The sequence below is a fragment of the Mercenaria mercenaria genome, chromosome 8 (genome assembly GCF_021730395.1).
Source record: "Mercenaria mercenaria strain notata chromosome 8, MADL_Memer_1, whole genome shotgun sequence".
Lineage (NCBI taxonomy): Eukaryota > Metazoa > Mollusca > Bivalvia > Venerida > Veneridae > Mercenaria > Mercenaria mercenaria.
In genome coordinates, this window is record NC_069368.1 from 43287206 (window position 1) to 43310739 (window position 23534).

The window sequence follows — 23534 nt, forward strand, 5'->3', positions numbered from 1 at the left end:
GACGTCATCCCCCAACACACACAATGTTCATTTTATGCGGTGCGGATATTTGAAGGTAGTTTTCTCTGGAAAAGCTTACATTCGTACGCTGTTGTTGACAGCTGGTCATCAAAGCTTTCGTTTGCGTCGATCCTATTCATTTCAGTTAAAAAATTATAATCGTAATGCATTTTTAAACGGTGTCCGAATTATTAAGCACTGTCCGGATTTAGGCACTGAACCAGTTGCTTTATTTAGTCAGTGTCAAGATAGATCACTTTTGCGGGAACTTTTGAAATCACATATTTTATCAAAATTTTTGCATTGAAACCGTCACCATTGTATTGGAAATGTTTGAACTTAGAAAATGAGTGGTCAAATAATAGGTTTTTATCCAGAAACAAAAAAGTTGTTGCTATTTTTCACTTTTACAGCACTTCAGCCAGAAATTTTGAAAACACTTTTTTCCCCGAATTTTTCACTGAAATCGTTGTCATTGTATTGGAAATGTTCTAACTAAGAAAATAAGTGGTAATATCAAAAGTTTTTATCCAGAAACAAAGAAGTTATTGCAATTTTTCAATTTTACCCACAAATTGAATTGCACTTAAAAACGTCATATAAAGAGCATGCTTTTGCTCTTTCCAACGACTTTTTACCCAATTTTCTGAGCAGGTAGGATAAATAGAATATTAGATTACTGTCTGAAAAATTTAAATTTATTAGGCTCGTCTACGAAAAAATATAAGGCTCGGCAGAGCCTCGCCTAATACATTTTCTTCGACTCGCCTAATAAATTTAAATTTATCCGACAGTAACCTAATATTCTCTATATTTCAGGTCGGGGTGTAGTACAAGTCACTTCCCCTTTAAGAAATTATGCGGACGCAAGAAATCCGAACACATCCGAATGCGGATACAGTGAAAGGAAAGGCGGATTAAAGCAACTATGACAAAATTACGAAAATTCGAAATAACATTAAACAATCCTCAAGTTGTCTATTTTCCAGGACAAGTTATCCAAGGACAGGTTATTGTCGAATTGAGTGATGATATGAAAATGAGAGGTATGCACAGAAAAGATGTTGATGTTAATTAAAGGGATACTGATATTAGAGTCATCATCAGTCACGTCCCCTGTTTTGTCACCACTCCCTAGCTTACACTAGTTACAGATACTGAAATGCGCTATAGATAGGTGATATGGCAAGGCCAAGAGTGTTTTTTCATTTTGAATTTATTAAACAAGTGTAATAAAATGCTCCCTTTTAGGTAGATCCTAATTGGTAATTCGATCAGTAGTTTCTGTGTTATTTTAAGCAGGCACAAATCGATTTACAGTCAACTCGTCCCTTAGTCAACTCGTCCTCCAGTCAGCTCGTCCCCGATTTGGTCATTTCGTCCCCCTCAGCGATTTCAAATTGGTCATTTCGTCCCCCCTTTTTCGGCCCCCACTTTTTGAAACGTATTTTTGAAAAAAATCAAAGTATGATAAACTAAGTCGTTTTTTCTTTCAAATAAGTATATTTTATGGTAAAAATATACATAAGTTTTCGTTTGTTTTAAGAATATTTTGCTTTAAAATAAAAATGATTGATTTAACAAGGAGGATTTTCTGGGTGGGGCGGGGTGGGGGGGTTGTTGTATTTTTTCTCTCTTTGTTTTTGTAAGTCTGCTATGTTGGATAACATGGTTGCTGTTTAAATGTCAGTATTTGATACTGCTTATTTTCAAACTCTTGAATAAGATTAAACTTTTTATTAAACTTTTTTATAACAAATAATTTCCTCAATCAACTATTAACACGTTTAATTCTACTAGGGGAACATTTTGACACATTTCATTTGGTCAATCAACAACTTCTCTTGCAATTAAATACCATTAACACCTTTTCAATCAGCCCAATCAACGCCTTTTAATGTGATTAATAACCTTTCACACCTTTCTTATGCAGGTATAGGCTCATTCTGCTTTTTTAGAAACCACTGTCTCCCTACTTTTGAAGTTTTTTTTTTTATTTCAATGTCAAAGCATGTTGGTTATTTTTAGTAAAACATATGTGACAAATATTAGTTGTTTATTTGTTCTTTATTGTATTTCTAAATAAAACTTCCTTTTATTATGACCAGGGATAAGGATTTATTGCTTTCTCTTTTCTTACTATGATTTTTAAAAAGTTAATTAGATTTTCTATTATATTACATTTTTATTACTAAAGGCATTGCATTCATTTTTAGCTCATCTGATTTTTTGAAAAAAAATGATGAGTTATTGTCATCACTTGAGCGGTTGTCGGCGTCGGCGTCTGCGTCGGCGTTGCCTGGTTAAGTTTTATGTTTAGGTCAGCTTTTCTCCTAAACTATCAAAGCTATTGCTTTGAAACTTGGAATACTTGTTCACCATCATAAGCTGACCCTGTAAACAAGAAACATAACTCCATCTTGCTTTTTGCAAGATTTATGGCCCCTTTTGTACTTAGAAAATATCAGATTTCTTGGTTAAGTTTTATGTTTAGGTCAACTTTTCTCCTAAACTATCAAAGCTATTGCTTTGAAACTTGGAATACTTGTTCACCATCATAAGCAGACCCTGTACATCAAGAAACATAACTCCATCTTGCTTTTTGCAAGAATTATTGCCCCTTTTGGACTTCAAAATCAGTTTTCTTGGTTAAGTTTTATGTTTAGGTCAGCTTTTATCCTAAACTATCAAAGCTATTGCTTGAAAACTTGCAACACTTGTTCACCATCATAAGCTGACCCTGTACAGCAAGAAACATAACTCCATCCTGCTTTTTGCAAGATTTATGGCCCCTTTTGTACTTAGAAAATATCAGATTTCTTGGTTAAGTTTTATGTTTAGGTCAACTTTTTCTCTTAAACTATCAAAGCTATTGCTTTGAAACTTGCAACACTTGTTCACCATCATAAGCTGACCCTGTACAGCAAGCAACATAACTCCATCCTGCTTTTTGCAATAATTATTGCCCCTTTTGGACTTTGAAAATCATTTTCTTGGTTGAGTATTATGTTTAAGTCAACTTTTCTCATAAACTATCAAAGCTATTGCTTTAAAACTTGCAACAGTTTTTCACCATCATAAGTGGACACTGTACATCAAGAAACATAACTCTATCCTGCTTTTTGCAAGAATGATGGCCCTTTTTAGACTTAGAAAATCATGGGTAGGACAATATTTCTATTATACAAAAAAAATCAGATGAGCGTCAGCACCCGCAAGGCGGTGCTCTTGTTTAAAATTTTATTTCAGTTGATTGTCTTATATTTTCAGTATATTTCTTTTATTATTTTATCAAACCTAATTATTTAAAGTTAACCATTTCCAAAATAACTCCTTCAAAACTCACGATGATTTTAAATACAAATTTTCAAAGTCAAAAATATCATAAAAAAGAAAAACTGCCTAAAATATTAAGGGGGGCAAAATTACCAAAAGGGGGACGAATTGACCAAAAGGGGGACGAGTTGACCAAATTTTATCATGAGGGGGACGAAATGACCAATTTTGGGAGACGAAATGACCAAATCGGGGACAAGTTGACTGGGGGACGAGTTGACTAGGGGACGAGTTGACTCGATACCCGCAAATCTACGATTAAAGACGACACGTGTGACATTTTGTCTGACATTGTCCCATTCTTGTTTATTAAACAACCCCCAATTGAGATACAATTTTGATTTAATCAAATGTTTGGTAAATGGCATTTGTCTCAATATTTACAATAGATTTGATACTGATTTTTTAATGTCTTTGTATTCAAAACAAAACATAATATAATTAATGCTGAAAAAAAAATGAAGAAAAAATGTATGTATAAATGTAAGAAAACATTGCCGTTGCCTTATCAAATGCATGAATGACAGAAGATGATAGTCTTTAGACAGGATTAAATTCAATGTACCTAAAGTTTCTTAAAGTCTTGGTATTAAGGAACAAACATACAGCAGTGCAGTGTGTGGAGAATGAAAAATAATGATGCTCATTGAAATGCTTTAGCAAGAATAAGATGTTCGTCTCTTAATTTAGAGATAGAACAAGGTTGTTAAGAAATGTTAACAGACAGAGTATGTAGTCAATTATTTAATGTAATGATATATGATGCATTGTGTAAATATAAATTTTAAGTTATGACTTCATATGGTACATACATTTGTATCATTCTTATTTTTCATGCTATAATATCTGACAAAAAAAAACACTATAGTAAGCAACCAATATTCGCAAAAGAATCACTTTTTAGCTCACCTGAGTTTTTCTGATTGCTCAATGTCTGGCATGTCTGTCGTCTGTCAACATTTAGCTTGTGTATGCGATAGAGGCTGTATTTTTCAACTGATCTTCATGAATTATGGTCAGAATGATTTAATTTACCTTGATGAAATCTAGGCCGAGTTCAAAAATGGGTCATCTGGGGTCAAAAACTAGGTCACAAGGTCAAATCAAAGAAAAACCTTGTGTATGCGATAGAGGCTGTATTTTTCAATTGATCTTCATGAATTTTGGTCAGAATGATTGCCTTGAATATGGGTCATCCGGGATTAAAAACTAGGTCACTAGGTCAAATCAAATAAAAACCTTTTGTATGCAATAGGGGCTGCATTTTACACCAGATCTTCATGAAATTTAATCAGAATGTTTGTCTATATGAAATCTAGGTGGAGTTTGAATATGGGTCATCTAGGGTCAAAACTAGGTCACCCTGTCAAATTAAAGAAAAACCTTGTGTACGCATTAGGGGCTGCATTTTACATTGGATATTCATAAAATTTAGTCAGAATGATTGCCTTGATGAAATCTAGGTCAGGTTGGGTCAAAAACTAGGTCACTGGGTCAAATCAAAGGAATAGCTTGTTAACACTCTAGAGGCCACATTTATGACTGTATCTTCATGAAACTTAGTCAGAATGTTAATCTTGATGATCTTTAGGTCAGGTTCGAATCTGGATCATGTGGGGTAAAAAACTAGGTCACCAGGTCAAATCAAAGGAAAAGCTTGTTAACACTCTAGAGGCCACATTTATGACTTTATCTTCATAAAACTTAGTCAGAATGTTAATATTGATGATCTTTAGGTCAAATTCGAATCTGGGTCATATTGGGTCAAAAACTAATGTAGGTCACCATGTCAAATCAAAGGAAAAGTTAGTTAAAACTTTAGAGGCCACATTTGTGACCATATATTAATGAAACTATCTTGATGATCTTTAGGTCAGGTGAGCAATACAGGGCCTTCATGGCCCTCTTGTTTTAATTCTAGCTCGACTACATATGGAGAGCTATCCTACTCGGCGTCTTTCCGCGTCCCTGCCTTGGTTAAAATTTTTTTACTCTTTCTCTTGAATTTTTTCTCCTTATCTCTGTAATTACTTGATGGGATTTGATTTAAACTTAAATAAGTTATTCCTCATCATCACCCACATCATATGTCACAAGGGCCATAACTCTAATACCAATATTTCATGAATTATCCCCCCATTCTACTTAGAATATTTTGGGTTAAAGTTTTGATGCACTTTCACTCTATCTCAGTTATTATGCCCCCTATTGAAGAAGGAGGGGTATATTGTTTTGCAGATGTCTGTCGGTTGGTACGTAGACCAATCCGTTTCTGGATAATATTAAAGTTTGAACTCAAGAATGCTTGGGCCTAGATTCATGAAAGTTGCTAGGGTGGATGTTCATATAGCCAGCAGATGACCCCTATTGATTTTTAGATCAGTAGGTCAAAGGTCAAGGTCACAATGACCCAGAACAGTTAAACGGTTTTCTGATGATGACTCAAGAACGCTTGGGCCTAGAACCATGAAAGTTGATAGGGAGGTTGGTCATGACAGCAGATGACCCCTATTGATTTTGAGGTCAGTGGGTCAAAGGTCAAGGTCACAGTGACCAGGAACGGTTTAACGGTTTCCGGATGATATCTGGAGAATGCTTGGGCCTAGGATCACGAAAAATGATAGGGAGGTTGGTCATGACCAGCAGATTACCTGTATTGATTTTGAGGTCAGTAGGCTAAAGGTCACACAGCGATCTGGAACAGTAAAACCGTTTCCAGACCATAACTTGAGGACGCTTGAGTCTAGGATCACAAAACTTAATAGGGAGGTTGATCATGACCAGCAGATGACCCCTATTGATTTTGAGGTCAATAGGTCAAAGATCAAGGTCACAGTGACCTGGAACAATTAAAACGTGTCTGGACGATTACTTGAGAAAGCATGGGCCTAGGATCACGAAACTTCATAGGGAGGTTTATCATAACCAGCAGATAAATCTTATTGATTTTGAGGTCAATAGGTCAAGGTCACTTTGACCAAGAGCAGTAGAACTTTTGTGCACAGTGACCAAATAAATTCTGTTCCTTGTGCAATGACTGAGTGCATCAAGGGGGACATTTCTTGTTCTTTGAGCTCTTGTTCCTAAATGTATTTGATTCAAACTAAAAGTAGTTGTTCCACATCATCTCCAACATCGTATGACACAAGGCCCATAACTCTGGTACCAATATTTAATTAATTATCCCCCTTTTACCTAGAATTTCAGGTTAAAGTTTTGATGCACTTTCACTCTATCTCGGTTATTACTAAATGGATTTGATTCAAACTTAAAATAGTTGTTCAACATCATCACTCACATCATATAACACAAGGACCATATTTCTTCCACCAATATTTCTGAAACTAAATAATTTGATTAAACGCGTATTTTTATACAAATTACAATGATATATTCAATGGCATTGTACATAATAATAATAATAATAATAATTATAACAATATTAATGATGGCAATAATAATAATAACAGCCTTATTGTAATAAAAAGTCATGACCGCACTCCTCCACTTGAGGTCATTTTACCCCTATTGCGAATACCAGTGCTTAAAGCATACATTGTAAGCCCAGACGAGCTGCATAAATGAATTTTGTGAATTATGAATTATCCCCACTTTTTACTTAGAATTTCAGGTTAAAGTTTTGATACACTTTCACTATATCTCAGCTATTACTAAATGGATTTGATTCAAACTTAAAAAAGTTGTTCCACCTTATCACCCACATCATATGACGCAAAGTGCATAACTTTGGCACCAATTTTTCATGAATTATGCCCCCTTTTACTTAGAATTTAAGGTTAATTTTGATGCATTTTCACTATATCTCGGTTATAAGAAAATGCATTTGATTCAAACTTGAAGTAGTTGTTCCACATCATCACCCACATCATATGACACAAGATGCATAACTCTTGCACCAGTATTTTATGAATTATGCTCCTTTTTGCTTAGAATTTTACTTATATAGTGTTTTGATACACTTTATCTTTACCTCTCTTATTACTTAATATTTTTGACACAGACTCAAGCTGTTGTGCAATATCTTCTTCCACCATTGGAGTCATTAAACTCTCCAGTGACAGCTCCAGTTTCCTCAGATGTGCCCAGTTTCACTATCCAGCATTGAAATAGCCGAGCACGCTATCTCCTGTGACAGCTCTTGTTCATTGTATTTCTAATTCTAATATACTTGTCTCAGTCTGTTAAAACTAGAATGACGTCACGTTAATGTGCTATGACGTCAGTTTTGGTTGCGATCAAGAAAGAGGGCTTCTATATTTTATCTACTGTTTTAGATTAAGGGCATATTAGAATTGAAGTAATTTATAGCAAAACAATGCTGCGCTCTCGCGAAATTCTTGCATAAGGCCAGATTTTTAGCTCACCTGCTCAGGTGAGTTTTTCTGATCACTCGATGTCCAGCATCTGTCTGTCTTTCGTCTGTCTGTCTGTCAACATTTAGCTTGTGTATGAGATAGAGGCTGTATTTTTCAACTGATCTTCATGAAATTTGGTCAGAATGATTACCTTGATGAAATCTAGGCCAAGTTTGAATATGGGTCATCTGGGATCAGAAACTAGGTCATTAGGTCAAATCAAAGAAAAACCTTGTGTATGCGATAGAGGCTGTATTTTTCAATTAATCTTCAATCATGAATTTTGGTCAGAATGATTACCTTGATGAAATCTAGGCCGAGTTCGAAAATGGGTCATCTGGGGTCAAAAACTAGGTCACTAGGTCAAATCAAAGAAAAACCTTGTGTATGTGATAGAGGCTGTATTTTTCAATTAATCTTCATGAATTTTGGTCAGAATGACCTTGATGAAACCTAGGCCGAGTTCGAAAATGGGTCATCTGAGGTCAAAAACTAGGTCACTAGGTCAAATCAAAGAAAAACCTTGTGTATGCGATAGAGGCTGTATTTTTAGCTCACCTGTCACAAAGTGACAAGGTGAGCTTTTGTGATCGCGCGGTGTCCGTCGTCCGTCCGTGCGTCCGTAAACTTTTGCTTGTGACCACCCTAGAGGTCACATTTTTCATGGGATCTTTATGAAAGTTGGTCAGAATGTTCATCTTGATGATATCTAGGTCAAGTTCGAAACTGGGTCACATGCCTTCAAAAACTAGGTCAGTAGGCCTAAAAATAGAAAAACCTTGTGACCTCTCTAGAGGCCATATATTTCACAAGATCTTCATGAAAATTGGTCAGAATGTTCACCTTGATGATATCTAGGTCAAGTTCGAAACTGGGTCATGTGCCTCAAAAACTAGGTCAGTAGGTCTAAAAATAGAAAAACCTTGTGACCTCTCTAGAGGCCATATATTTCACAAGATCTTCATGAAAATTGGTCAGAACGTTCACCTTGATGATATCTAGGTCAAGTTCGAAACTGGGTCACGTGCCTTTAAAAACTAGGTCAGTAGGTCTAAAAAAAGAAAAAACTTGTGATCTCTCTAGAGGCTATATATATCACAAGATCTTCATGAAAATTGGTCAGAACGTTCACCTTGATGATATCTAGGTCATGTTCGAAACTGGGTCACGTGCCATCAAAAACTAGGTCAGTAGGTCTAAAAATAGAAAAACCTTGTGACCTCTCTAGAGGCCATATATTTCACAAGATCTTCATGAAAATTGGTCAGAACGTTCACCTTGATGATATCTAGGTCAAGTTCGAAACTGGATCATGTGCCTTCAAAAACTAGGTCAGTAGGTCTAAAAATAGAAAAACCTTGTGACCTCTCTAGAGGCCATATATTTCACAAGATCTTCATGAAAATTGGTCAGAACGTTCACCTTGATGATATCTAGGTCAAGTTCGAAACTGGATCACGTGCCTTCAAAAACTAGGTCAGTAGGTCAAATAATAGAAAAACCTTGTGACCTCTCTAAAGGCCATATTTTTCATGGGATCTGTATGAAAGTTGGTCTGAATGTTCATCTTGATGATATCTAGGTCAAATTCGAAACTGGGTCACGTGCGGTCAAAAACTAGGTCAGTAGGTCTAAAAATAGAAAAACCTTGTGACCTCTCTAGAGGCCATATATTTGATAAGATCTTCATGAAAATTGGTCAGAATGTTCACCTTGATGATATCTAGGTCAAGTTCGAAAGTGGGTCACATGCCTTCAAAAACTAGGTCAGTAGGTCAAATAACAGAAAAACCTTGCGACCTCTCTAGAGGCCATATTTTTCATGGGATCTGTATTAAAGTTGGTCTGAATGTTCATCTTGATGATATCTAGGTCAAGTTCGAAAGTGGGTCACGTGCCATCACAAACTAGGTCAGTAGGTCAAGTAATAGAAAAACCTTGTGATCTCTCTAAAGGCCATATTTTTCATGGGATCTGTATGAAAGTTGGTCTGAATGTTCATCTTGATGATATCTAGGTCAAGTTCAAAAGTGGGTCACGTGCCATCAAAAACTAGGTCAGTAGGTCAAGTAATAGAAAAACCTTGTGATCTCTCTAAAGGCCATATTTTTCATGGGATCTGTATGAAAGTTGGTCTGAATGTTCATCTTGATGATATCTAGGTCAAGTTTGAAACAGGGTCATGTGCGGTCAAAAACTAGGTCAGTAGGTCTAAAAATAGAAAAACCTTGTGACCTCTCTAGAGGCCATACTTTTAAATGGATCTTCATAAAAATTGGTCAGAATGTTCACCTTGATGATATCTAGGTCAAGTTTGAAACTGGGTCACATGCCATAAAAAACTAGGTCAGTAGGTCAAATAATAAAAAAACCTTGTGACCTCTCTAGAGGCCATACTTTTCATGGGATCTGTATGAAAATTGGTCTGAATGTTCATCTTGATGATATCTAGGTCAGGTTTGAAACTGGGTCAACTGCGGTCAAAAACTAGGTCAGTAGGTCTAAAATTATTAAAATCTTTTGACCTCTCTAGAGGCCATATTTTTCAATGGATCTTCATGAAAGTTGATCTGAATGTTCACCTTGATGATATCTAGGTCAATTTCGAAACTGGGTCACGTGCGATCAAAAGCTAGGCCAGTAGGTATAAAAATAGAAAAACCTTGTGACCTCTCTAGAGGCCATATTTTTCATGAGATTTTCATGAAAATTAGTGAATATGTTCACCTTGATGATATCTAGGTAAAGTTCAAAACAGGGTCATGTACCTTCGAAAACTAGATCAACAGGTCAAATAATAGAAAAACCTTGTGACCTCTCTAGAGACCATATTTTTCAATGGATCTTCATGAAAATTGGTCAGAATTTTTATGCCCCCCTTTGAAAAAGGAGGGGTATATTGTTTTGCAGATGTCGGTCGGTAGGTCGGTCGGTCGGTCGGTCTGTCGGTCGGTCGGTCGGTCGGAATGTAGACCTATCCGTTTCCGGATGATAACTCAAGAACGCTTGGGCCTAGGATCATGAAAGTTGATAGGGAGGTTGGTCATCACCAGTAGATGACCCCTATTGATTTTGAGGTCTGTATGTCAAAGGTCAAGGTCACAGTGACCCTGAATAGTAAAACGGTTTCCGGATGATAACTCAAGAATGCTTGGGCCTAGGATCATGAAAGTTGATAGGGAGGTTGGTCATCACTAGTAGATGACCCCTATTGATTTTGAGGTCTGTATGTCAAAGGTCAAGGTAACAGTGACCCTGAATAATAAAATGGTTTCCGGATGATAACTCAAGAACACTTTGGCCTAGGATCATGAAAGTTGATAGGGAGGTTGGTAATGACCAGCAGATGACCCCTATTGATTTTGAGGTCAGTATGTTAAAGGTCAAGGTCACAGTGACCCTGAACAGTAAAACAGTTTCCGGATGATAACTCAAAAACGCTTAGGCCTAGGGTCACGAAAGTTGATAGGGAGGTTGGTCATGACCAGCAGGTGACCCCTATTGATTTTGAGGTCAGTATATCAAAGGTCAAGGTCACAGTGACCAGGAACAGTAAAATGGTTTCCAGGCAATAACTCAAGAACGCTTGGGCCTAGTGTCAGGAAAATTGATAGTTAGGTTGGCCATGACCAGCAGATGACCCCTATTGATTTTGAGGTCAGTATGTTAAAGGTCAAGGTCACAGTGACCCTGAACAGTAAAAGTTTCCGGATGATAACTCAAGAACGCTTGGGCCTAGGGTCACGAAAGTTGATAGAGAGGTTGGTCATGACCAGCAGGTGACCCCTATTGATTTTGAGGTCATTAGGTCAAAGGTCAAGGTCACATTGGCCAGGAATAGTTAAATGGTTTCTGATCTTCTTGTCCAAAACCATAGGGCCTAGGGCTTTGATATTTGGTATGTAGCAAAATCTAGTGGTCCTCTACCAAGATTGTTCAGATTATTTCCCTGGGGTCAAATATGGCCCCACCCCTAGGGTCACATGGTTTATATAGACTTATATAGGAAAAAACTTTGAAAAACCTCTTGTCCAAAACCACAGGGCCTAGGGCTTTGATATTTTGTATATGACATCATCTAGTGATCCTCTACTAAGGTTATTTAAATTATTCCCCTAGGGTCAAATATGGCTCCGCCCTGTGGGCCACATGGTTTACATATACTTATTTACAGTGTGCATATAAGTTCTGTTCCTTGTGCAATTACTAAATGCATCAAGGGGGGCATTTCGTGTTCGACGAGCTCTTGTTATCTTGATAATCAGGGCTTCGGAAATTTGCCGGTTTGTCGGTTTTGGACCGAATTTTGACTTTTCAGACCGATTCCTGAAGTGAAAAAACGAAAAAAAGTCGGTCCCGTAAAAATGGAGAAAAGTATAAATTTCGGTCTGATATCTCAATACACGATCACCTGCCAAGTAGGAAATTGTATGTCGCACCTTCAGATAATCAATAAACGTGTCAATCGGTCTGATTGTCACTTTGATAATCGGTCCGTAATTAGCGCGTGACGCAGTCGGTGCTCGCGCGGCACATCCTTTAATGTTTGCAGACAGCCTACTGCGGTGTATTAAACATTTTTGACTGGTTTCCTAACGTTTCTGACTGGATCCAAATCATTTCGACGGGGATCCACTTCTTTTATTTAGAATCCGACGGATGGTTTATTTCAGAAGGCTATGTTTGATCACGGTAACAAACAAATGGTCGCTGCATTTAATCAAAGAGCTATAATTGTACATTATAGGTCTTTGATTTAATGAGACATCACACGGAAAACCGATAAAAATAATTTTTATAATTACTTGATTTGAAAAAATTGCATGATTCATTTGTTGGGGCTCCAGTTGAAACAAATGCAGAAAATCGTCTTTGCAACCCGACTGTACAAAAAAGAAAAAAATGGACGGGCAACCACGAATGATAAAGAAAACCGGAGTGGCACTGTTTATCAAATCGGTCTTTTAAAAAACGTTTCAAAATGAAATTTTGTTTACATCAGAAGAGAACATATAACTTTATAAAATGTAGTTGCTTATTGAAGTACAACGTAAGTGAAATGAAATATCCGTGGCCAACCCGCGTGACATTTTGGTACTATACATGCGGGAATTCGATCTCAGCGTTCAAATAACGTACACATTCGGTCCGCGGCAGAGTATTCTTTAAATACTGAGGCTGTTTAGCAGAGAATATGTGTCGTGTAACTCACTTTGACGCATTGTATTTTATAGAATTTCGTCAAAAAATGAGGAAACATCACAAAGTATCTGCTGTGTATACGGTATCGAAGTCACGTGCGTTGGCTTTTAGACTAGTTACGCACACGGTGTCAATGCCTCGTATTATCTCGGAAAAACATCGAAATTTAAACAAGATAACGATCACACATAACACTGAATAACTGTCTTCATTGTATGGTAACGCGCGGTGACTGGTAACTCAGTTTTAATGCATGACATGCTTATTTCTTTACCCTATCACGTTTTACAAAATATGTAATATTGGGAATGCGGTGGGTGGGGTAGCGCCGATGTCAGGATTTTCGTTTCGGACCGATTGAGTTTCCAAAATTTCCGGAGCCCTGTTGATAATATCTAGGTAAAGTTCAAAACTGGGTCACATGAGCTCAAAAACTAGGTCACTATGTCAAATAATAGAAAAAACGACATCATACTCAAAACTGGGTCATGTGGGAAGAGGTGAGCGATTCAGGACCATCATGGTCCTCTTGTACAATTAATCTTCATGAATTTTGGTCAGAATGATTGCCTTGACAAAATCTAGGTCAAGTTCGAATATGGGTCATCTGGGGTCAAAAAGTAGGTCATTAGGTCAAATCAAAGAAAAACTTTGTGTATGCGATAGAGGCTGTATTTTTCAATTGATCTTCGTGAAATTAAGTCAGAATGATTGCCTTGATGAAATCTAGGTCAAATTTGAATATGGGTCATCTTGGGTAAAAAATTAGGTCACTGGGTCAAATCAAAGAAAAACCTTGTGTATGCGATAGAGGCTGTATTTTTCAATTGATCTTTATGAAATTTGGTCAGAATGATTGCCTTGATAAAACAAATCTAGGTTGAGTTTGATTATTGGTCATCTGGGGTCAGAAAATAGGTCACTAGGTCAAATCAAAGAAAAACCTTGTGTATGCAATAGAGGCTGTATTTTTCAACTGATCTTCATGAAATTTGGTCAGAATGATTGCCTTGATGAAATCTAGGTCAAATTTGAATATGGGTCATCTTGGGTCAAAAAGTAGGTCACTAGGTCAAATCAAAGGAAAACCTTGTGTATGCGAAAGAGGCTGTTTTTTTTCAATTGATCTTCATGAAAGCAAGTCAGAATGATTGGCTTGATGAAATCTAGGTAGAATTTGAATATGGGTCATCTGTAGTCAAAAAGTAGGTTAAATCAAAGAAAAACCTCGTGTATGTGATAGAGGCTGTATTTTTCAACTGATCTTCATGAAATTTTGTCAGAATGATAGCCTTGATAAAATCTAGGTCAAGTTCGAATATGGGTCATCTGGGTTCAAAAACTAGGTCACTAGGTCAAATCAAAGAAAAACCTTGTGTATGCGATAGAGGCTGTATTTTTCAATTGATCTTCATGAAATTTGGTCAGAATAATATGGGTCATCTGGGGTGAAAAACTAGGTCACTAGGTCAAATCAAAGAAAATACTTGTTTTTGCTCCAATTTTAATAATTGGTCAGAATATTTTTTTCTATGAAATCACTAGGTCAAACATGTTTACACTGTTATGGTGTATTATGGTGTGTTTCTCAGGTGAGCGACCTAGGGCCATCTTGGCCCTCTTGTTTTAATTTTTTTGTTATTTGATTTCTGGGCAGAAAAATGTTGACAGGCAGTAAAACAACAGACAATAAGTGATCAAAAGCTTTATTGGATGATTCCTTTGTTCGGCAGCACTTTGTTGCTCCTTAGGTCACCTCAATATACCTCTTCCCATGTCATATTTTATTTCCCAAATGCATGTCAAATTCACATTCATTGTTATTTACATCTGGTTACATCTAGCAAATATTTGAGACAGTCTGACACTAAAGTTTTTCATGCTTTCATCTTCTTGGCCTTTACAGAACTTGTGCTTCATTGTTTAATTGTTGATATACCGGTTTTCACTTTTTCGTCACATAAAAGCGGCATATTGTAAATGGTTCAAAGGTAATCTTAAATTTCACACATTTGTTTGCATATGGAAGATGCTTTCATTTGAGAGGAAATCGCACCTATGTGACACTGACGGCTAATGCACTGACAAATATTGTCATTGTCATTATCAGACCTCAGCAAAACATCAGTCATTGCCCTTATTGCTTTTTAAATGACAGAAAATAGGGCAGGAGGGTCTGAGTAACGAAAAATCAACAAACTCTGGCCTAAATAGTGTTAAAACACTCTTTTGCTATAAATTATTATTTATAAATTATTTCTTAATTAAAACTTTTTTTTATCATGTCCAGGGATAAGGATTTATTATGTCTCCCACCACACAGTGGTGTGGGAGACATATTGATTTACTCCAGTCTGTGTGTGTGTGTGTGGGGGGGGGGGGGGTGTGTGTGTGTGTCTGTCACAAAGCTTGTCCGCACTCTAAGTCGAACATTTCTCATCCGATTTTCACCAAACTTGAACGAAATGTGTCTGACCATGAGACCTCGGCCAAGTTTGATAACTAGCCAAATCGGTTTAGGCATTTTGGAGTTACAGCCCTTGAATTACCAAAAATCGGCCTTTTTACTCTTGTCCGCACTCTAATTCAAACATTCCTCTTCCAATCCTCACCAAACTTGAACAAAATGTGTTTGACCATAAGACCTCAGCCAAGTCCGATAACTAGCCAAATCGGTTTAGGCATTTTGGAGTTACAGCCCTTGAATTTGAAAAATCGGCCTTTTTACTCTTGTCCGCATTCTAAGTCGAACATTTCTCATCTGATCTTCACCAAACTTGAACAAAATGTGTTTGACCATGAGACCTTAGCCAAGTACGATAACTAGCCAAATCGGTCCAGGCATTTTGGAGTTACGGCCCTTGAATTATTGAAAAATCGGCCTTTTTACTCTTGTCCGCATTCTAAGTCGAACATTTCTCATCCGATCTTCACCAAACTTGAACAAGATGTGTTTGACCATGAGACCTTAGCCAAGTTCGATAACTAGCCAAATCTGCTCAGGCTTTTTTGATTTATGGCCCTTGAATTACTGATTGGATCCACTCGTCCAGACCATCTAATTGGATCCACTCATCTAAGCCATCTAGAGACACTAGACATTTTTCATAGGGGCAGTTGTGGGAGACATGCGCTTTTCTCAAAAGCATCTCTAGTTGATTTCTGTTTTTAGCTCACAATTTTGGCTCAGTCTTAATGAAACTTGGTCAGAATGTTATCCTCAATAAAATCTTGGACGAGTTCAATATTGGGTCATCTGGGGTCAAAAACTAAGTCACCAGGTCAAATCAAAGGAAAGCTTGTTAATACACTAGAGGTCACAATTTTGGCCCTATCTTAATGAAACTTAGTCAGAATGTTACCCTCAATAAAATTTTGGACAAGTTCGATATTGGGTCATCTGGGGTTAAAAACTAGGTCGCCAGGTCAAATCAAAGGAAAAGCTTGTTTACACTCCAGAGGCCACATTTATGATTGTATCTTCATGAAACACGGTCAGAATGTTAGTCTTGATGATCTTAAGGTCAAGTTTGAATCTGGATCATGTGGGGTCAAAAACTAGGTCACCAGGTCAAATCAAAGGAAATGCTTGTTAACACTCTAGAGGCCACATTTATGACCATATCTTAATGAAACATGGTCAGAATGTTAATCTTTATGATCTTTAGGTCAAGTTCAAATGTGGGTTAGGTAGGTCAAAAACTAGGTCACCAGGTCAAATCAAAGGAAAAGCTTGTTAACACTCTAGAGGCCACATTTATGTCTGTATCTTCATGAAACTTAGTCAGAATGTTAATCTTGATGATCTTTAGGTCAAGTTCGAATCTGGGTCATGTGGGTCAAAAACTAGGTCACCAGGTCAAATCAAAGGAAAAGCTAGTTAACACTCTAGAGGCCACATTTATGATAATATCTCTATGAAACTTAGTCATAATATTAATCTTGATGATCTTTAGTTCAAATTCAAATCTGGGTCATGTGGAGTCAGAAACTAGGTCACCAGGTCAAATCAAAAGTAAAGCTTGTTAACACACTATAAGCCACATTTATGACTGTATCTTCATGAAACTTGGTCAGAATGTTAATCTTGATGATTTTTTGGTCCAATTCAAATCTTGGTCAGTTAGGATCAAAAACTAGGTCACCAGGTCAAATCAAAGGAAAAGCTAGTTTACACTCTATAAGCCACATTTATGACTGTATCTTAATGAAACTTGGTCAGAATGTTAATCTTGATGAGGTCAAGTTCAAATCTTGGTCAGGTGGGGTCAGAAACTAGGTCACCAGGTCAGATCAAAAGTAAAGCTTGTTAACAATCTAGAAGCCACATTTATGACTGTATCTTCATGAAACTTGGCCAGAATGTTAATCTTGATGATCTTTAGGTAATTTCGAATCTTGGTCATGTGGGGTCAAAAACTAGGTCACTAGGTCAAATTAAAAGAAACACTCTAGAGGCTACATTTATGACCATATCTTAATGAAAGTTGGTCAGAATGTTAATCTTGATGATCTTTAGGTCAACAGGTCAGGTAGGTGATACAGGGCCTTCATGGCCCTCTTGTCTTACTATGACTCTTAAAATGTTAATTATTATTTTATATTTTTATTACTAATTGCATTGTATTTATAAAAATATTTTTTATTTTATTTTAGTCTTATATTTTCAGTATATTTCTTTTATTATTTTAATCAACCTAATTATTTAAAGTTAACCATTTCCAATATAACTCCGTCAAAACTCATGATTTTAAATACCAATTTTCAAAGTCAAAGATAAAATGCCTGATATATTTAAGGGGACAAAATTACCAAAAGGGGGACGAGTTGACCAAATTTTATCATGAGGGGGACAAAATTACCAACTTTGGGGGATGAAATGACCAAATTGGGGACGAGTTGACTGGGGGACAAGTTCACTCGATACCGTCAGATATTATGACCCTTTTTATGCTAAAAAAATTTGATACTCTTGGTAAAAGTTTTAGTTTAGGTCCACTTTTTCCCAAAAACTGTAAAAGCTACAGCTTTGAAAACTTGCACACTTGTTAATCATCATTTGATAAGTAAGTAGACTAGGGTGTAACAATACGCTAGTCTCAAGATACAATACATCATTATCGGGATACAAATGCAACGATATGGTACATCTAGTGATACAAATTGAGTACCATACACAAGCATTCATGTGACAAAATGAAAAAAAAGTCAATGTTCCTACACTTGGAAAGTGCTTGAAATTTTGCTTTAAAGTTAAAGAAATTATTATAAATGATATATTTGTTTAGTTACTATCTTTGACTGTATGGAAGTTTTCATTCACTGTTTCTACTTTTCACTGTATCGTTTCTGTATCGTGAAACAGGCCTATGATACGATATGCGTATTGCCAGACTAATGTATCTTGATGAAGTGAATTTCGATATATCGTAACTTACACCTTTAAAGTAGACAAAGAACCACAAAATAATGGCACTGCTTCAAGAAGGCCAAGAACCATAACTCTTTTCTTGCAGATGATCGATGGCACCTGCAACCCTGACAACCCATTCATCTGTATGACACAGGGTGAGAAAAATATGCAGCTAGACCGGGACTCGAATCAGTGGCCTCAGAATACCATTCAAATGGTTAGCTGACTAAACTCAGATTAAATACAGTCACAGTGAGTCTCATGTTTGGTGCCAAGTGTCACAGAGTGAGAAAAATGTGCAGCCAGACTGGAACTCAAACCTGGGGTCTCAGAATACTTCAAAACACTTTGATGGTGCAAATTGGTACATGTACTCAAATGTTTAGAAAATGATACTGATAAATGTCAGACAAAAAGCATGGCATTTTGTATCACAAAATATTGAGATACGTGTGCTTATACTGTGACCATTTTCAGACATCCACATTTCATGTGAAGGTAAAGGACATGTAGAATGGTCCGACAGGGATGACAGCTACTGGAAGTCAGAAAGATATCTCCATACAGTGCTCATGCTTTATGAAAGCAGTGGTAAGGAATGCATATTGATGTAGATAGATAGACAGTAACTGTTTAGTGTGTGATTTTTGTTCTTTTTTTTTGATAACCTTTAGGAATCCGTGTCAAATGTCGAGGAAAAGGTCATGTGTATTGGTCAACAGGGTCTGGGGACAACAGACGAACTTACAGTGCCAGTGAAGATTACGTTGATGTTGTACTTGTACTTTTCGGCAATGGTGAGAGTGTCTCTTACTCTGTGTTTGAGATTTTTTCTTTCTTAATTTTAATAGCTTTTAGGATGGATGTCCGTTGTCTGTCCGTCAGTCATCTCTCCGACATCCACAATTTCTTGAAAAAACACCTCCTTTTAAACCATTTTACAAGTTTCAACCAGTCTTTACAGGAATGTTCCTTGGGTGGTCCACTTTCAGATTCCTTCTAATCTAGGTCATCCATGCAGAAGTTCTGGTTGGAAAAAATCTTTACTTTTGATTTCCGCTAATTAACTTTGAGTCTAGTGGCCTAAGGTCCTTAGGTTTAAGGTCAAGGACACTGTTGCTAAAAATGTCAAGAATGGTTTCCACTTAGTAACTTAGTTTGCATTGATGAATTAAAATTAAACTTGGCCTATGGGCAGCTTATACAAAATCTTCTCCTCAGAAACCCTTGGCCTGATGACTGCCAGGGGGCTGGACTAGTTTTCCCTGTATAGAGCTATAGGAAAGTTGGAAAATCTTCTTCACTGAAACTGATGGCCTGTTTAAAAATGATTTTTTTCTGCAGTGTTCTTTGGGTGACCTTCTACCAGAATCCTTTGCATTGCTTTGCATGGCCTCCAGTTTTCCCTATATTGAAAACTTTTGGAATACTGATATGGTCAAACTGTTGATTTAGAAGTTATGTTCTCTTGATTTAGTACTAATTATGCCCCCCTTTGGGGAAGGTGGGGAATATTGTTTTGCTGATGTTGGTTGGTCAGTCGGTCCATAGACCAATTGGTTTGCGGATGATAGCTCAAGAACGTTTGGGCCTAGGATCATGAAAGTTAATTTGGAGGTTGGTCATGACCAGCAGATGACCCCTATTGATTTTGAGGTCAGTTGCTCAAAGATCAAGGTCACAGTGACCCAGAACAGTTAAATGGTTTCTGGATGATAACTCAAGAACGCTTTGGTCAAGGATCATGAAACCTGATAGGGAGGTTGGTCATGACCAATAGATGATTTTGAGGTCAGTAGGTTAAAGATCAAGATCACAGTGACCCGGAACAATTAAACGGTTTCCAGATAATAACTCGCTTGGGCCTAGGATAATGAAAGTTGGTGGGAGGTTGGCCATGACCAGCAGGTGGCCCCTATTGTTTTTTAGGTCAGTAGGTCATAGGTCAAGGTCACAGTGACCTGGAACAGTTAAATGGTTTCCAGATGATCATGAAAGTTGATAGGGAGAATGGTCCCCCATTGATTTTTAGGCTAGTAGGTCAAAGGTCAAGGACACAGTGACCAGGAACAATTAAACAGTTTCCAGAATATAACTTGAGAATGCTTGGGCCTATGATCCTAAAACTTAATGAGGATGTTGATCATGACTAACAGATGACCCTGTTTGATTTTGAGGTCAGTAGGTCAAAGGGCAAGGTCACAGTGACCCGTAACATTTAAACGGTTTCTGGATGATAACTCAAGAACACTTTGGCCTAGGATCATGAAAGTTGATTAGGAGGTTGGTCATGACAAGCAGTTGACCCTATTGATTTTGAGGTTAATAGGTCAAAAGTCAAGATCACATTGACCCAGAACAGTAGAACTCTTTTTAGCCAAATAACTGGAGAATGCATGGTCTAAGATCACATTTGATAGTTACAGATTTACTTGTGATTGGTAAATGACCCATAATTATTTTAGGTTAGTATGTCAAACATCCAGTGCAAAGTGACCAAATAATTTCTGTTCCTTGGCAATTTTTGAATGCATCGGGGGGGGCATTTCTGTTCCGAGCTTTTGTTTCAATATAAATTTATGTTCAAAATGTTGTTTTGTACTGATACATGTGTCCCTGTGAGATGTTCTATTTCTGATGTCCCAAAATTGTTTTAAATATCAAAATCCCAAATAAAAGATTAATACGAAAAACAGTATTTTTGAAATCTGAAATCATATTTGTTTCAAAGATTTCTACCGAAATTTTCTATGATCCTTTTTGTACGAGAAAGCTTTGAAAACTTAAGGTACAGATTGTCTATACTTGCGAGCAAATGATATTTAGAAATTGTTTTAACCTTTTTACTTGTCAGTATGAAAGGTTGTATCTGCTTTTACTATAATTATATTTTTTGTATCCAAAATACACAATATGCAATCTTAAAAGGTTGTGATGGGAGAGGAAAACCTTTTTCAGTAGATTTTTCAAACCTAATAAATAAAGATGGTTCTTATATTTTAAAAATGTTACTTTTGGTCATAATTATGGTATATGTTAATTTGTCCTTTAACACTTTTTTGGGAAAAAATTTGTAATTAAAATTTTTTTAAAGCAATAGTTTATAGTTTATTTTTGGAAAAAACAATTAAAAAAAAATTTAAAATTGGTGAAAGTGTACCAAAAATAATTATTTTCCAAAAATTTAAAATTTAAATTTTTAGATCAAATGATGTGTTCACTACGGCGGGAAAACCCATTTTTTCCCCTTTTTAATTTTGTACTTCCGGAAAAATTTTCCCGGGGTCTTCGAGGGAAAATCAAGTTTTTTGTGCGTTATTGGCTAAAAGAAACATAGCCGCCCATGGAAGTTTGATTAAATACAAGGTGTTGTTTACGTTGGTCATTTTTGGACCAAAACATAACCCAAATGTCTTGTAATTTTAAAGAAAAGAACAAGAGTATTTTTGAAAAAATATCCCGGGCCCCCATTGTCGGCTTTTTTTAAGCTATGAAAACATGATGCCCCCTTTTCATATAATCAATATTTAAAAATCAGAAAAAATGGGGTTTTAAAGTAAAAAATTTTCATGTTTTTTTTTGAGAAAATTTTTCAAAACCATATTTTACATCAGAATTTTATTATCTTAATCTAGGAAATTTGAAAAAAATAAGTTTAAAAAGGAGGGGCTAAAAAAGTGGGGAGAAAGCCCTATTTGACTCGTCAAAGGAACTAAAATGCCCTAATTGGAAATTGACTGTAAATTGTTTACGGGAGATCACTCCGTATCAGAGTGGCAGACGTTAAAAGTTCATAGTCCGTGTGATAAAAAATTATTTATTGGGAAGTTTCATTATGTATTGGTCTACTTACAGGCTCCAGCACAATTATCTGATTCAAAGACAGTTTGTTGTTGTTGTTGTGAGAGCCAGCCAATTACGGCAACATTTCGAATTGACAGGAGTGGTTACGTTCCTGGAGAATCAATCTCCTGCAATGCAGAGATACAAGAAGGGACTGGGAGAGGAGTTCATTCATCAAAGATAAAACTTGTAATGGTAAGACATGGACATACCAGGTCTCTTAAATTGAGTGTAAGAACATGTTGGTGTGTAATTATAATTTCACTCTTTTGACTATTGTGCCACCCATCAAAGAAGATTGGGTATATTCTGTTGCCTATATTTGCAGGTCGTTTGGTAGGCAATTGAGCTTCCAATTCATAATTAGAACACCTTGGACACTTGTTCAAATTTTAAAAATGGTTTGTTGGCAGTAGTGTTTTGGGAGTCAGTCCCAATGTAAAAGTACGTGACTTTTTAAACAAAAACATTTTTTGTGCAATAACGCGAATGTTTCGTACTTCAATTAAATTCATGGTGTTGTCTAAAACCCTGTAAATGGTCCTATTGTTGTGGGTTTGGACAAAGGTCAAGGTACAGTAAACTGGGACTAAAAATATTTTGTCAAAAAAATTTGGAGAATATTTTTTCCCCCTATGGACAGAAAAATTCTATTTTTGAAGTGTGGAAAATTATCTACGGGGTTTATCCCCACCCCTGGACGGACTCCTTATGCGCTGAAATACATTTTTATGTAAAAAAATTTAAAAAAATAGGTACCTTTATCTTTTCTCTCCTTTCCTTATATTTATTTTCTCGATTAAAAAATTCATTTATTTTATGATAAAAAAGTCCGGTTCGTTACAAACGAAAAAAACTAAAGCGGAACTTTGTTTTTGTGGTCACTGAAATATCACGACGTCACTTTGCTTCGGCCCCAATATCCGGTTTTAAGAGTTTCATATTTTTATGCTTTTTTTTATTGTTTCTGTTGTGGAATTTTAAAGTGAGAAATGAATCCAATTGGTGTTCGTGAGATGGGAAAACCCCAAACCCCCTCGGGGCACCCTCAAGTTTTAAAATGGCCGCCTGGTTTAACTGGCGGTGGCCCCCCGGGGGTTTGGGGATTTTCTGTCTTAAACGAAGCCATGATGGTTTCTTTACCTTGGACAGTAAACTATCGATGTACCCCATGTGGTCGAAGGTGACCCTTTTTTGTATTTAGAGTTAAAATAGGTAAAGGGGTCACATACGGCCTTGCAACAAATGGTTTTGATTCTTTAATGGGTTGCTCAAAACCTACAGGCTTATATTCTTTGTTTCCCAAAGCAACATCTTTACCTATACTACTTTTGATCAATAGCTAGAGAAGACTTTGGTGTCTC

The 23534-nt window shown here is 36.6% G+C and overlaps 1 protein-coding gene across 1 annotated transcript; it reads left to right on the forward strand.

Annotated features, from left to right (window-relative positions):
* Positions 1-878: 878 nt before the first annotated feature.
* On the forward strand, positions 879-22365 carry LOC123565390 (arrestin domain-containing protein 17-like). Its single transcript, XM_053549793.1, has 3 exons — positions 879-1046; positions 19002-19124; positions 22183-22365. Exons 1-3 carry the CDS (start codon positions 929-931, stop codon positions 22200-22202), a joined length of 261 nt encoding a protein of 86 aa, XP_053405768.1. The 5' UTR covers positions 879-928; the 3' UTR covers positions 22203-22365.
* The last annotated feature ends 1169 nt before the right edge of the window (positions 22366-23534 follow it).